The sequence below is a fragment of the Squalius cephalus genome, assembly GCF_949319135.1.
Source record: "Squalius cephalus genome assembly, chromosome: 12".
Lineage (NCBI taxonomy): Eukaryota > Metazoa > Chordata > Actinopteri > Cypriniformes > Leuciscidae > Squalius > Squalius cephalus.
Window position 1 is genome coordinate 7188270 of NC_137133.1, and position 16404 is coordinate 7204673.

The 16404-nt window shown below is 39.3% G+C and overlaps 1 protein-coding gene across 2 annotated transcripts in view; it reads left to right on the top strand.

Annotated features, from left to right (window-relative positions):
* Positions 1 to 12528, top strand: part of syndig1l (synapse differentiation inducing 1-like) — a 32642-nt gene extending 20114 nt beyond the window's left edge. For both annotated transcript variants that reach the window (XM_079887913.1, XM_079887914.1), the window contains 2 exons: positions 4692 to 4829; positions 8875 to 12528. In XM_079887913.1, coding sequence (XP_079744039.1) covers positions 4692 to 4829; positions 8875 to 9033 — 297 coding nt within the window. In that variant the 3' untranslated portion in view covers positions 9034 to 12528. The remainder of the gene's footprint in view (positions 1 to 4691; positions 4830 to 8874) is intronic.
* The last annotated feature ends 3876 nt before the right edge of the window (positions 12529 to 16404 follow it).

Here is a 16404-nt window from a genome sequence, read left to right on the forward strand (position 1 = left end):
CGAGTGGTGTTCCTCTCGCAGAGAGGACCCCCGAAGATGTTCGATAGGGTCAGTGCTTTCCTTCTTGCAGCAAGGGTTGGAGCAAAGGCTGTCTCTCTCCACCCTCAAAGTACACGCTGCCGCTATTTCAGCTTATCATGACCACATAGATGGCAAAACAGTTGGAAAGCACGACCTGGTCGTCAGGTTCCTTAGGGGGGCGAGACGATTAAATCCTCCTCGTCCCCCCTCCATACCCTCTTGGGACCTTTCCCTGGTGCTCCGAGCACTTCAGGATGCTCCCTTTGAGCCTTTGCAGTCAGCAGACTTAAAGCTTCTCTCCTTGAAGACTTTGCTGCTGATTGCACTGGCCTCGATCAAGAGGGTAGGGAACCTGCAAGCATTCGGTCGACGAATCGTGCCTAGAGTTCGGGCCGGGTGACAACCATGCTGTACTGAGACCCCGGCCTGGCTATGTGCCCAAGGTTCCTACCACTCCCTTTAGAGATCAGGTAGTGAACCTGCAAGCGCTGCCCCTGGAGGAGGCAGACCCAGCCCTGGCTTGCTCTGTCCCATTCGCGCTCTGCGTATGTACGTGGACAGAACTCAAAGCGTCAGGACCTCAGACCAGCTCTTTGTCTGTTACGGAGGCCAGCAGAAGGGAAAGGCTGTCTCCAAGCAGAGGATGGCCCACTGGATAGTGGATGCCATTGCCTTGGCTTACCAAGCCCAAGGCGTGCCCTGCCCGCTCAGGTTGCATGCACACTCCACGAGAGGCGTTGCATCCTCCTGGGCGCTGGCACGTGGCTCCTCGCTAACAGATATCTGTAGAGCTGCGGGCTGGGCGACACTTAACACGTTCGCTAGATACTGTAGCCTACGTGTAGAGCTGGTGTCCTCCCGTGTTCTCACCCTAAACGGGTAGAAGCACTGTGAGTACCGGCTCTGTCGGCTTGCTGCACCCTACTGTGCACCCTTATTGCTCCAGAGTCAAAACCTGTCGAGTCCTCCAAACACCCTCGGCCCGGACGTGGCGGAGCGTCCGGTGCCAGGCCTTTATCCGCTGTATCCTTGAGAACCGGGTCTAGGCTGGGTCCCATATGTGTGACCCTACGGGGATCCCATATGTGTATATCTTCCACGGCTGCTCCTAAACGGAAGCCCGTGTCTTCCCTTAGTCACCCACTATTCATATGCAGTACAACCCTTGGGTTAGTCCATATGTTTATTCCCACATAACTCTTCTTAAGAATGTGGCTCCCGCAGCGTTCCCCTCCCTCAGATCGGGCACGCTTCCCAGTGTTATCCAATTATCTCACTGTATGTGTTATCACGGAACAACAGTGACGGATACTCTCGGTGTAAGCCCTCTCCTATCGTCCTTCCAGACAAGGTGTAGAGGCTTGCTCAGGGCGCTGGATGGGGTGCAGCAGCTGTGGCACTTTAGTAGGGATTCCTATTCGTCGTTCACCACGACGTACGTCGTAGTGACCGGACGATAGGGAACGTCTCGGTTACATATGGTAACCCTCGTTCCCTGAGGGAGGGAACGGAGACGTACGTCCCGTCGCCACATCTGCTGCGACCCGCCGGGGCAGCCAGCTCACCGGCTCGGCTCCTCAGCAAAAAACTGAAGTGCAATCGCACCAGCTGCTCGTTAAATACCCGCGTTGCGAGGCTGCACAGCTGATGCAAATGATTGCACGCCAATATGCATTGGCTCGTTTAGTTTCACTCGAAGTAGATTGGCCTCTCTAGCGAGATTCCTATTCGTCGTTCACCACGACGTACGTCTCCGTTCCCTCCCTCAGGGAACGAGGGTTACCATATGTAACCGAGACGTTATGTTGTGGGTCAATTTGACCCATTTAGATTTTTGAGTTTGAGATGGGGTTTTTTGTTGACATTTTGTGACTTTTTCTCATTTAGGGTCATGAACATGCATGCAAAGACAAAGTTTCAACTTGCTGATGTGTTTTGACATGTACATGCTTACTTTCTGTTACGTGTGTGATGTTCGTGGGCTGATGTGTTGTGAATTTTTCATACAAACTTTTCTTTTTGATAGTTTTCAAACTATCTTGATGTTCATGGGTCAATTTGACCCATATAGGAAGCTATTTAAAGGCAACTGTACAGACCCAAAATAGAAACATTTCTTTGTTGTATGTCAGCGCTCTTCAACTCTAGTCCTGAAGCACCAGTGTCTTGCTGAGTTATCAACTTTTTATTTTAAAAGTTTGTGAAAACAAAACTGATTAACCTGTTAACTGTCAGTCCCCCTTTTTGAGCATAGACCTTCTATTTGAGCATAGAAAAAGACATTTCCTAATTTAATTTGTTATAAATCTTGAACACTTTGGAGCACAGAGTTAAGTTTGGTGTCTTTTTAAAGGGACACTTTGCAGATTATTATAGAAGTAAAAAAAGTTTAAAAATATAATTTTTATACTTTATGTAAAATATATATTTTACTAAACATTTTCAACTCTAAAAATACAAGAAAATCAAAACCAAACATCTGAACAAGTTACGTGCTAAATTTTAGGTTGATATCTAAAAAATTTTACTTTCAGTAAGATATGTGTGTATGCAGTACCAAGCTTTTCCACTAGATGACCTCCAGGCTCCACTGGTGACAATATAAGGACACACCCATTTCCAATGTTCTGTAGGCTTTATGGTGAGCAATCTAAACCATATATTTCCATAATTTTCAAATTAGCTTTCAAATGATTTATAGTTCAAGCTTTCAAACGTCCCACATGTGTGGGGGAGGGGCCGTCTTAAAAATAGTCGTTATATTTTTTTTTATTAATCCTTAATTCAGATTTTTATTCTTTGCAATGTGTGAAAAGTATTGATATTGAAAGTTGATTGTTTGCACCTGATTCTTTTTTTGTTTTTTTTTCTCTTTTTTTCATAGTGTGATTTCTGGGAAATTGTACGGAATTCGAACATAACATGAGGGTTAAATTTACATACATAGTACTAGAAAAAAAAGAAAAAAAAAAGATTATAGATTGTAAAATACACACTGACGTCTATGGAAGCAGTAATAATAATCCCTAAACTTGTTTTATATATATAATATCAGATACACATTGTAACTATACATTTTATTCTATTCTTTTCCAAGTTCACCGGCCACTTACTTTTATGTCTTTCAGGAGAAATGGATGAATTTACATGTTATAACTCAGACAACTCTGATTCTCTGAATTGCAGCGGCACCCATCGCCCGTTAAAGATAAACATGATCATTATAAAGATATTTACAGACAAAATATATTTACTTGCACGTATTTGTGAATCAGATTACCAGAAAAAATGTAATAAATCCAATACATCAGTCATACAGCTTGGTTTGTCACGTGACAAGCATGACGCATTGTCATGGAAATAAAAATGTGCCCCCTGAAAAATAGTGCATGACGCCCCTGAACAATATAACAAATATAAACACAATATTAATTAATACAGATGAAAAACAACAAATAATAGTCTCCAATATATAGTCATAACATATTGTGCATAGTCATTATAATTTATTTAATGCTGCAGAGAGTATATCCTCCAAAACCTATAGCACTCATTGTCATTTCTGTCATCACTGATTTTGTGTGCGCATTTGCACAGTTACGCAATAATGCCACTAGCCTTGCAAAGTGAATCGGGTGCGAAAACTATGCATACAAATGATGCCATCAACTGCCGCAGTTCATTTGTAAGTGTTTCAGTTTAAAGCACTAAACTGCTAGTCCACAGCACACAGCAGAATGGCTAACAAACACCCAATGAAATTATTTATATCCTCTTATGTAACGTCAAGGTGTTCAGATATAAGCAATGAGAAAGAGTGTAGGTGTGACGATTCGTTATATGGACTGAAATTTGCCAGGTTTCTTTAGCATTAACGACAAGGTAAACTGTATTTTGGTTTTTGCCAAGAGATGTACTTCACCATATAGCAGAAACATGACAATATCCATGTGCACAAGCCACTTCACCCCCCTCCTTACAGAGAAATCCAATCTAACATCTCATGTTATTTTATAGAGAGGTAGGCCTATTATTTGCACAGATAAAATCCCGGTGACAGAACTATCCTTCACTGATGATTGCAGCTTATTGCCGGGAATCAGTACAGAAATATTTTCCTAACAGCTTTCCTCTTGGCACACTCTACAGGCGAAGTTATTTTTAGTAACTCAAGTGAATCACTGGAATCAAAGGAGAGAACTGACAAACAATGGAAAATTCACAAATTGTTGTAGAAATGCTGCACAGATTCAATAAAAGTTGTCATTTATAAGCCCTATGAACAGTATGTGAAGCTTAATGTTAATTATCACAGAAAATCATTTCCCCCCCCCCCCCCCCCTGACCACTATGTGGGGTTTCAGATGTGTTCATAATAGATCATATTTTTTATTCAGCAAGGACGCATTAAAGTGATTAAAATGGACAGTAAAGACTTTTACATTCTTACAAAAACTATATTTCAAATAAATGCTGTCTTTTGAACCTTCTTTTCATCAAAGAATCATGTGACATTGAAGACTGCAGTAATTTACATTTTAAAATATATTCAAATACTAATATTTCTCAATATTACTTAAAGTCTCTGTATTATAATTTATAATTCTATTTAAATGCATCACCTGTAAACAAACTGCAGTGATTTTAATGAATCTTCTCTCTCCCTATAGACAGATTGCTCCAGTGACAGTGAGAGCGAGGACAACTTTATCGTCATCCCTCCTCGTGATCACCTAGGCCTCGCTATCTTCTCCATGCTCTGTTGCTTCTGGCCTCTGGGCATTGCTGCTTTCTACTTTTCTCAGGGGGTAAGTGCAGAGCCCACCAACCAAATCCAGAGCCTAACCATTAAGCCTGCTAAAAATCTGCTACGACACGAGAAAGAAGAGATGAATTCTTCAACACTTTTTCATCCATGCCCTCCAAACAAGCCTGTAGTCTCCTGAGAGAAAAGTGTTTGTGATCTCTATCAGCTCCCTCTAATAATACAGAACAGCTTCATTATAAAACCCATCATACGCGCAAACAGCTCTGCTTGCGTGACTGCAAAAATGACCAGGCACTCCTCTAATATAAATGGTGTAAACATGAATGCACTGATCAGATGGGGTGTGACGACCATGATGATGTGCCATGATTTCAGCTCCAATTTCTCATCCAGCACAGAACACATCAATTTTTCTACCTCAGAATGAGGCTTTTTATTCTTATCTATAGTTAAGTTTGTGGCAGACACGGGCAGAGTGAATTATTTTGTCAGGAGCTAAGTGAATTCTCCCAGAGTAATTATGATGATGGTGGTGTTGTTCAGAAAAGGTTCTCCAGAATGCAACTTCAGTGTGTGTGTGTGTGTGTCTGTGTCTGTGTGTGTGAGAGAGGATGGAAATGAGATCTAGTGAAAATGCGAATGTTTTTGCCCTGTCTCCTGGCTGGGAATATTCCTCGGAGAACATCCTGAATGGATTTTCTCACCTTCCCCGCGGCATAGGGTTGAATGTTCATGAGAAGTGACGCCAACCATTTGCCTCAGACTCCTTCCTCTCAGCTTCCACCTCTGTCTTACTCTTACTTATAACTAATTAAGCACTTTGGATTGTATGTTAAAATCAATATTAGTTCTACACAGGCCATGACACATACAGAGCCCATGGATATAGAGCTGGGCGATATGACAATATTTGTCAGCGGTATAATTTTTTTCACTCTAAAATGACTGAAAGGGGATCCATCATTTTGTAGGTACTACTTTACAATCAAAGTACTTTACAATCTAATTTACAATCATAGTTCAAATTAATCAGTTTTTCACATTTAATCATTTTAATTTAAAATCATCAATATAAGAATTACATAGAAATAAAAACAATACTTACATTCATACAGTATGTTGTCCAAGTGCATTTTTGAATGAGGAAACAAACATAACTGTAATAATCAATTAATTGAAACAGTTTGAATATTTAAAACTTTATAAATGAAAGTCGACCGTTGCCGGGAGCAAGATATTTTCATTTATAAAGTTTTAAATATGTATATTTTCACGACAAAACCGCACGGATTACCCTCAGAAGGCCTTTGTTTATCCCCCTGGAGCCGGATGGATTACTTTTGTGAAGGATGCATGCACATTTTGGGACTTGAAGGACCCCATAGCTTCACATTATAACCATTGAAAGTGTGTTCGTCTGAAAAATGATTGACATATGCATCTCGAACGGCTTGAGGGTGAGTAAATCATGGGTCAAATATCATTTTTGGCCGAACTATCCCTTTAAGAGAATATGATCATTTTAATATACTGGCTTGACTCCCGTTGCACGTTTATACAGACAGTATTCGAGACGCTGCTGTAAGTTGCTGTTTGAATGGGACATTTCAAGACTCAAACCTGTAAGTAAATGCGGTTGTCAATCCCAAAAATCGACAGTATGAACGTAGCCTGTGTTTTCCAAAATGTCTTGAAATCCTTAGAGGCATCTCTATCGTTTTGTTGCTGGAGTAATCCTGTGTTTGTGTCTGTCTCGTATTTACTTCTACATTACATGCGCAAATCGGTGGACGGGCTAAAGAGGCAACGATGTAGAAGTAGGCGTTGATCTTCTTCTGCAGAGCCTGTCTTTTATCACACTATTACGTAATAATGTGACAATCCGAAACGAGTTGTTTTTTGAGCTTGGTTCCAATAAAAGGTGTTTTTGGACTAACGAAGATGATTTGAGTTCTGAAACTTACAGGATATTTTTATACAATGACCTCTTAAATGTCAAAAGATCAATGAAAATGTCATTTCTCAATTCATGACCCCTTTAATATATCTGCCAGCCTTACAGGAAATGTTTGTATAAGATGATGTCTTTAAATTTAAAGAACAAAAAAAACATGTTAACATGGCAACTCAGCTGGTGCACGAGCACTGGTGTGTCCAAGGAACACATTATTGACTGTCACAAAGCGTTGGATTGAAAATCAATAGTGTTTTCCCTGGACAACCGGGTTGGATGCAGTGACAAAGAGAGCAAGACACCTCCCACAGTGACAGCCATGTGTGACTAGCAACTCTTTCCACTTTCTCATGGGGATACTAAAATAGACACCAGATTCTGAGGGGTCATGAGACAATCACAAAAAGCGATTGTTCAAAGTATGATTGCTTGCTCACATATAGCGAACACCACGCTGTGGGGAAATAGAATGTTGTGCATAATTGTGTCGGTTTAGTTATATGCACGTTCAACAAAAATCCCCCCCCGTTAAATTCATCCAGCCCTTGAGCCATGTTCTTGGTAAATGAGCATCATAGTAGGACTTAATTATTCATTTGAACTAGGAAATGGATTGATTACACATGGGGCTCCATAGGGCTTGCTATTAAAGAAATTAAAGCAGTGTGATGTTCCCTTTTTCAGTCTAATAGCTCTCAGCACAGCGTACTTCCAGCATGGGGTTGTATGGAAAGTGAAACATTAGATAGGGCCATTCATTGCCATTTCAAGTCACATGTCATTTCTTTAAAACGCTCAGGGGGTAATAGTATAAGATTGGGTGTTTTACTCCATCAAGCAACTGTGTTGTTATTTGTTTGAGAGAATGTCGAGAGAACAGCTGCTGAAACTGTATTCTGATCTCTGCTTCACATTTGGCTCATCCCTCCTGACACTGGCCATTATAACAATAAAGAAACAATGCAAGAAGTTAGTTGCTGACAAACAGAACGCCTGTGCAATGCTGGCTTTTCCTTGTATCTCTGTTGCATCACTGATCGTGACTGAAACCTCAAATGTTTTTTTTAGGAAGGTTTACAAGGTAAAACCAATAGGGACACAGCAAGTTACAATTATAACTTGCTCACTATTGACTTGCTCACTATAACTGACTCACTATACAAACTCACTATAACTGACTGCTCACTATTCATGCATAAAAAAATAGATTTATTTATAAATTAGTATTATTTAAATGCTAATTTTTAAAAGATTTGATACACGATTTGGCAACAAAACAAAAATAGAGAAAAATGTATGAATGGTAATTAAGGCTAAACAATAAAGGTCTTTTTTAGCCTTCAGTGGTATTATATATTAATTAAAAGGGTGATTATTTTTTCAGTGGCAGTTTGCATTTCAGAATGGCATTAATCATTAAATTTAGACTATAAACGTCTTTACGCTAAAAAGGCAATACAGAATTTGAATCAGTGTACCGAGAAGTGGTGCATTTACACGAACAGCAGAGTGTATCACATATTTAAACGCTGACAATTGTCTTTCATGGACAAATATTAAAACAAAACCAACTAAAAGATTAAAAGGTGCTAATTCTTTCTTTCGTCAACAAAGACTAACCTAAAGATGGAACAACATAACCTTAAATGTCTTTATTCGTCCTTTGTTTCCTGTCAGATAAACTTTACTTTTTATGTCCTTCGTTTTTTATGTGAATTTTTTTCACAAATGTGAATTGAAGACATTTAAATTCTTTTTTAAGGATCTACGGACACCCTGCCTAATGAATGTGTCCAGAATTTTATTTTCTGTTCTAGATGCATTCAGCACATCAAATGTGGCCTTCCACATTTCTACCTAAAATGAATTTTTGAATTTTTTATACATTTAAAAAGGTACCATTCTTTGTGACACTGCCCTGCAAAGTGGGTCGAATGGATTTTTTAAATGTCATGTGACTAAGCGTAAGATGTCTTGCCGATGTGCGTTAGAACACATCTAATATTCCATTGAGCCCTCAGCATCATCAAGGAAGCACTATATAGTTCAAAGCAATTTATCCTTGAATGGAAAACAGGTCAATGTGTCCTTTGATCTTGATCTTTCTCACCATTCCCTTTCTTTGTTCCAGACCAGCAAAGCTGTGACTAAGGGAGACTTCCCATTGGCAAGCATTGCATCTAGACGAGCCTTGTTCTTGGCCGCTCTCTCCATCACCATTGGGACGGGGGTCTACGTGGGCGTGGTGGTGGCCCTCATCGCGTATCTGTCCAAACCAGGCCACATTTAGCACGGTCAGGAGAGGACTACAGAACTCCACGATACTACACAGCCACCTCTGAACGTCTTTTTTCTAAATGTCTCATTCGCATCCTTCCCCGTGGACCGCCTGTCCGCCCAAATCAGAGAAAGGGATGAACCAGAAAAGGATGAACCAGAAGAACTGGGGACTTTCTCACCTCAGTCATAATATATAAATGTAAGTTTCACCTCGTGTCACACCACACTGGATAAAACTTAACTAAGTCTGAGAGCAGTTCAGGTGAAGAATATAAACTACAGACAAATACGCAATCCAATTAACCGAACCCAAAGGGAAGCTATTCCAAAGGACACACGTAAGGATCAAAAGGACCAAGAGCCCTTGGATTTGTTTTTCCCTTTATAACTGTGCTTCGTTCGGAACCTGAAAGAGAAGTCAAGCTGCTGTCCGTTTCTCTCTCGTTACTTGCGTAGTCTGGTAAACCCTGTATGTGTGTGTGGCCCAATTAAACCAGCACTGCTGAATACACCAACTGCAGTCTGTGAGCTCTGTTAAAAAGGATAGAATGCTGTCCACCCTATTAAGGAAAAATAACACAGCTTTGTATGTTATAAGCAAATGTGGAGTTCATGAACCTAAATGCTTTTGATCACGATACAGAACTACAGGACAAGAAATAGCTATCAAAGACATTTCACCTTTAAGAATTGAAATTCATCTGTGAAATTCAGCTTATACACAACCTCTATGTAGTTCCCACTTCTTTAGGGCTCTATGCTTTGTGTTGTAAATTTTCTCTTTTGTTTTGTCCAAAGTCCAAATCTTCATTTTGACTCAACGAAGGCTGCAAGGTTTATGTGGACGCAGAAGATAGCAAGTAAACACGAATGGAAAACAAGCGTTCATTTTATATCGTTAATAATTTGCTTGACTTTAACAGATTGTCTTTAACACCAAGATGTCTGAACTGAATATAAATGAAACAACTGTACACGTGGATAATATGGTGGTCTGTCCTCGTATTCCCCAAATGCATCACTTAATGTCTCATATGATTGGAAAAATTCAGAGGTGGCAAAACTCAAGGCAGATGGTAAAAAAAATTACAATATACTTTCCTCAAATCCTAAGACGGATGTTTGAACAAAAAGGCAGGCTTTGTTTTCAGGTGAAAGGGCCTCAGATTGAATCGATTAATAATGTATTGGATGTCTGTAAGCTCACAAGCATGAGAACGAACACAGGGGATGTTGAGTTAAAGGTCGACTGGTCCATTTCAACAACAATGGAGCTTGAATCTGATGTAGGGATAAATCGGAGTCAGTATTTTAACATTTCTGTTCATGCGTACCTTCCGTAAAATTGCAGTTCCGAAAACAATACAACTATATACCAAATAGCTTTATACTAGAGTAACCTCGTAACTCCAGTGGATCCTCACTGTCGGCAAAACCTCATACAGTATATATTATATATCTCCACCAGCCTCATTCGTGAATGAAGTGCTGCATACATTTTGGATACCGTCTCTGCTTGTTTCTGTTGAACACAAAAGAAAATATTTTGAAGAATGTTGGTAGCCAAACAGTTGATGGACACAATTGACTTACATAGTATTTTTTTTTTTTCATACTATGGAAGTCAATGGGGTCCATCAACTGTTTGGTTACTAACATTCTTCAAAATATCTTCTTTTGTGTTCAGCACAAGAAAGAAATTCATACATGTTTGGAACAACTTGAGGGTGAGTAATAATTACATAATATTCATTTTTGGGTGAATTATCCCTTTAGGATTGTTCATAGGACAAAACTTCTTTCATCGTAAATCATCATACGCAACTTCTTTAAGTTAGGATAACCTTCAACCCCCATTAGACAAGGCAACCTCATGAACATGATACAATCAGACAACATCAAGCGTAATTTTTACTAATATGCTCTTGAGAAAATTCTTAAAGCACATTCTAATAAACTTCTTAAGAACCTTTCTTCTTAAGTAGATTTTCATGAGTCCTGTCCCAAAACATAATAGCTGACATGATGGTATAGGTTGCAGATGCTTTTTGAATTCTGGAGAAACTAATTCACAGGGACTTAAAGGTGTGTGGAGAACTGTTCATTGTGAAAAAAGCACAATGGTAAAGGTCATGCTTTATGTCTTTATGTTAAAGAGTGAGTACATATTGTGGAAGTACTGAGCTACATTAAGGAACAAGTTTGACTTGGAGTTCTGTTGTGAAGAAGCCTGGATTTATGCATTATTGTTATTATACTGATGAATTATATGAATGTGTAAAAAGTGTTACCAGATACAAATAATTGAAAATACATGATCTCAAATAAAGGTCAAGAGATTAGGTTTGTTTTAATATCCAGGAGGATAAGTTTCTATTGGTTTGGTGCTTTTGTCAAGGTTAGCAGATTTACTCATTGCCAGCACTGTAATTGGAAAGACAACGTTTGTGAGAATGAATTCACTGAATCACCAAGCTTTTATTAGACAAGAATGAGCTCAAATGAAAAACGAGGGTATGGATGAAGATTTTACAGTTAATTCACTGTTCATATCTGTGCCGTAAGAACTAATTACCCTTAATGTTTAGTATATGGCACCAAAATGAGATTTCACTCAGCAATTAAGCGCTTGATAATAAAAATGAATTCGCATACCAGTCATACCAGAACATTTGTAGGTTTTTTATGCAAACACACCACCCTACATTCACATACTTGAAGTAGTATGTAGCAGAGTGCACAACAGGGAAGAATGATGCTTGGATGGCTAAACACAAACGTCTACTGTTTTCTCAGAGCCTATGATGCACAGCACACACTCAAGACCCTGCTGGTTTTGTTGCGGTTTTCGGCAAATGCATTTTCACTGCAACCCCCAGAGCGTTGAAAGCCAACATGGGACACTTGCAGTCTCTCAGCGCAGGTCATGCATTAGTCATACCTGACATTTACGGTTCACAATTAGCTTCCCATAATGGCTTTTTCTGAGAAAGTGTCTAGTCTCCAGAGCATAGCTGGAAATAGCAAAACAGAATTGTTTTTACAAATAACACTCTATGCTACTTTGCAGCCACTGAAGCTTGACCAAGCAAACCTTTGCTATTTTGAAGTGGAAAAAAAATAAATAATAAATAGCAAAAACTAAAATCAGTTGTAATGCAAATGGATTTCACTTTCAGTCAAGGTCTCAAGCCGTTCACGTTTTTCCTCATGTGTTTGCGTCATTAATTTCTAAATGAACAGTGTCAGTGTCTGCCCTCCCTTGATTATGTATCAGCCTGGTCCTCGTGCCTCCCCCCCCCCCACCATTTGCATTTCCATAGTGACTAGTCGTTTTCTGACATTCATTTTATGCCAGTGCTCGCAGTGTTTTGCTGTTAGTGTTTTGTTAATATTGTGATACTTGAGTTTTTCTCATTCATGATTAGAATGTGCTTGTAAGACAGTGACGATGTAAATACTCCAAATGAAAGACAAGAACAAGCGATATAAAATAAATAATTTGAGACAAAAATGATCTTGTATCTATTATTGCAAATGCTGGATGTGTTTTTGCCTCTTGTGAAATTTTGATACACTGTGGTCCTTATGTGTGAATCTTTCTTGTCAGGAACAAAACACTAGTCAGACTAAACAGATGGATGAGTCATATTTCAGCATAGCAGTGGAGGGTGGGTGTATGGAGGTGTAAGTATGGAGCTTCACCCCCCCCACCCCATCGCAATTTGGTTTGATACGCATTACTGTATTTGCTTAAATGCATTGGTAACGATTGTATAGAGACCTGGAAGCCAGTCTGAAATACAAAAGGTTTGTTTTCTGAATCACTTGTGGTTTTGTAGGCAATACAGCAACATTCATTTACAAAGTTGGATGAATTGATTATTAAATGAATCGTCCGCCTCAAGAGCTGTATCGTCTACAGACTACATGCAGAGACGCATTTCATTGTTTGATTACAAATGCAATCAGCCAAACAGGAGCTGTTATGACAAATTGGATTACTTTATAGCATTCATGATCAAATGTGCTGGAGAAAAATATTTTTTGAAGAAAGTCTTTTTGACATTTTTAATGATGGAAGTGAAAGTGATGGTTCACCAAATCAGTGTCATTGATCTACATCATTAGTTCTCATACCTGGTACCGCAGCTCTCACAACACACCAGATGTCTTTCATATCCCATTTACACCTGGTATTAATATCTATCTGCAATAGAGCCTGGCACAACTGAGCTGATCTGTGACATCAAATGCATCTTCTGAAGAGGAACCGGAAATGAATTGCATTATTCTTCTTGTAGAAGAGTTTTATCACTACTGCGCATTTTATAGATTTTTTGATTTTTTTGGAAAAATCACGGCGACCCAATGACTCAGATCATGTAAAAGCACACACACCTGAAGGTCAGTTAATACAAGTACTTGACTAAAATATGCATTCTTCTAAAAAATGTTTGTGTTGACATTAAAATAAGTATTAAAATAAGCAGCCACAAAAACACTGGCACTTGAGATGTATGTAAACACCAGGTGTAAATGGGTCCTAACACACTTTAATTTATACTTCAACAAAATAGTAGAATACATTTATGGCCTGGCCGTGTTAAAGCTGAAGTGTGTCATTTCTAATGTCACCAAACAGAATTGCTAAAATAAAGATAGTTTTCAGGTTTCCCCAACAATTCTCCATCTGGTGAATGGTCAGACAGACAGATAATCCAGGCCCAGTAGTTAAATTCACATTTTAACTTTAAATAAGAGAGACATTCATAATCCACAGTGTTATGAGGCCTCCAGACTGAGACACGGCGCTCTATGAATAATGGACGGTGCATTCCACGATGCCTTCGGATTTCAGGAAACTATTACGTTTTCTGCCTTTGTACCGCCAGACTCTTACTTTTCTGCAGAGCATGCCGTCTAACATCTGTCAAATTATGTTCATATCTAAGTATCAATTTGCCTTTTCCCATTTTGCCAATTCAGGCTCGCTACAACAGGAGGCTGCATGACAGGAATAGCCAATTGTGCCAAGAGAATATTGGGCAGAGGTAAAAGGCAGATGGGTTTCAAAGCAGATCCGCCTCTCAACACGGCATTTTCAGAGACACCTTCAGGGCTCCTCCTAGCAATCTCAAAGAGCAGCTGAAGTTGATGAGAAAATCTGAAACATGAGGAGTGTGGGTGCAGAAGAGTGTCTCTTCCACTCCCACTCAGGTCAATATGCAACACAGTAGTTCATATCTGCTCAATATGAAACTATGCAAATTGTTGTGCATATTTCCCTAAAGCACCAGTTTCCCTGATTATGTGCATATATTGGGATTGTTTCATTTCTTTGCACCAACATTTGTTTTTCAACTTCTATTGTGGGATAATAACTGCAAGTTTGGTTTTGCGCTTAAAGCGGGAAGTGTTTGTGTTATGAGGCGCTGTATACATGCTATTCAGTCCTCATGAAATTATAATCAGAGATGGAGTATGGAAATCGCAGAGTGCTGTTTTCATGGATGAAGCATGAACTGGTCAGGTAAAATGATGCCAAACCTAGGGGAATATGAAGAGACCCAGAGTCACATAGGTGAGTGAATCCTCAGGGAGTGAGATGCTTGCTGCAGACAGCTCTGCCTGGATTGCCCCTGTAACCCTAATCCATTAGAGTTCCCATAGTGCTCTAATGATGAGAGTGGCCCCCCAGGCACTCGGCCTCTGGAGCAGCATGAACTCCCTTGAGGCGACAGATCCACTCAGCTGACATGCACTGCTCTTCAAAAGTCTGGAAACACCCCCTAGATTTCAGACAATCTCAAATGTATTTCCTGATAAATGCATTAAAATTACTAGCAATTAGTTATGAATTAAGAGCGATAATGTTTTTATTACATATATACAGTTTCTTTTTTGAAGATTACTGGGTCCACACACCTTAGATTATTACACAACAGAACATGACTATACATAGTATACAGTTAGAGTCGGTTTATAATTACCTTTATTACTTCCCAGCTGAAAAAATAATGCATAAACTAATCTAAGCTGGTTTGTTAGTTTTAGCTGGTTTAAGTTGATTGGAGATTGTCTTCCAGCCTGCCTAAACTGGTGTTTAGCTGGGCTGTTAGATGTGCTGCGTCCCAATTCACCTACTTATACTACACCCTAAAAGTATGTACTCTTTTTGTGAAGAAAAAGTACATACTTTTGAGTGTGTAGCAAAAGAGCAGGCAAGCTTTGGGACATACTACTTCGTCGTCTTAACGGACAGATCTGTCGCGTGCATCCAGTCACCGTAAACTGCCCTGTCAATCATCGTCACAGTTAAAATCCTCCATTCAATCTTATTTAATTTCCTACCGTTTCGGAGAAAAATGTAGTTGCACGTTCATCTGTCAGTCGTGGGTCTTTCATGCGGAGACTCCTCATGTGTTAGCAATTAAATGATTCATTTAAAAGTTAATGGCTAAACGTATCTTTACAAAAGTTCACAATGCAGATGCAATATAATGTAGACAACATTGAATAAATACATTTTCATCAGGTTAGATACTGATAATTAATCACTCTAACCCCTTTATCTAAACCTCTCTACTGTCGGACTCGGGCATCCTCCATGTCTGTAGTTTTTTTTTTAACATTTTTCACTTGTGTTTGTAGTTCTAACCGAATCCTCGTCCAACGCGCGATGGGTTGTGGGCAATATTAGTCGTTAGAGCGCGCATCGATCTGCACTTTGGATTCTGACTGGAAATAGTAGACCATCCGTGTATCTTTGGAACACTCATTTCAACATACTACGATTTGGGATGTAGTAATTCTATTTTCGAATACTATTTAGGATGGATAGTATGCGAATTGGGACGCACCGATGGTCTCCCAGCCAGAAAAACAGCTTTATTTTCAGCAGTGTTTCCATGTTCTGAAATCAGTTTTATATTGTTTTATATTTGTTTTATTTGGGTTGCCACTCAATTTAATAAGCATTACAAAATGGTAAGAATTTAAGCTGATATTATCCAAAACCAGACTTTGCTAACAGTGTTTCCAAACTTTCAGAGGTACTGTCTCATGAAAAAATGGTGAAAGCTGAAAAAAATACTTAATTTACTGGTAGAACTACAAATTATCTTTTTGAAATGTAATTGTAACATCCACAAAAATATGTTTGAGTTGCCCTTTACATTATATAGATTGTAATTGCAATGCACAGTAACGGTCATTTTGAACATGATTTCATAATTGCTTCTTGATTACAACATATTTTTGATCTCTTCCTGACATGAGTGGCTCGGAAAAGCCATCCTTGTCTCATTGTTTACACCGAAAGAGGCAAAAAAAAAACCCAACAACGAAGGATCACTAGAAGCTTTTGTTCTCACACCTT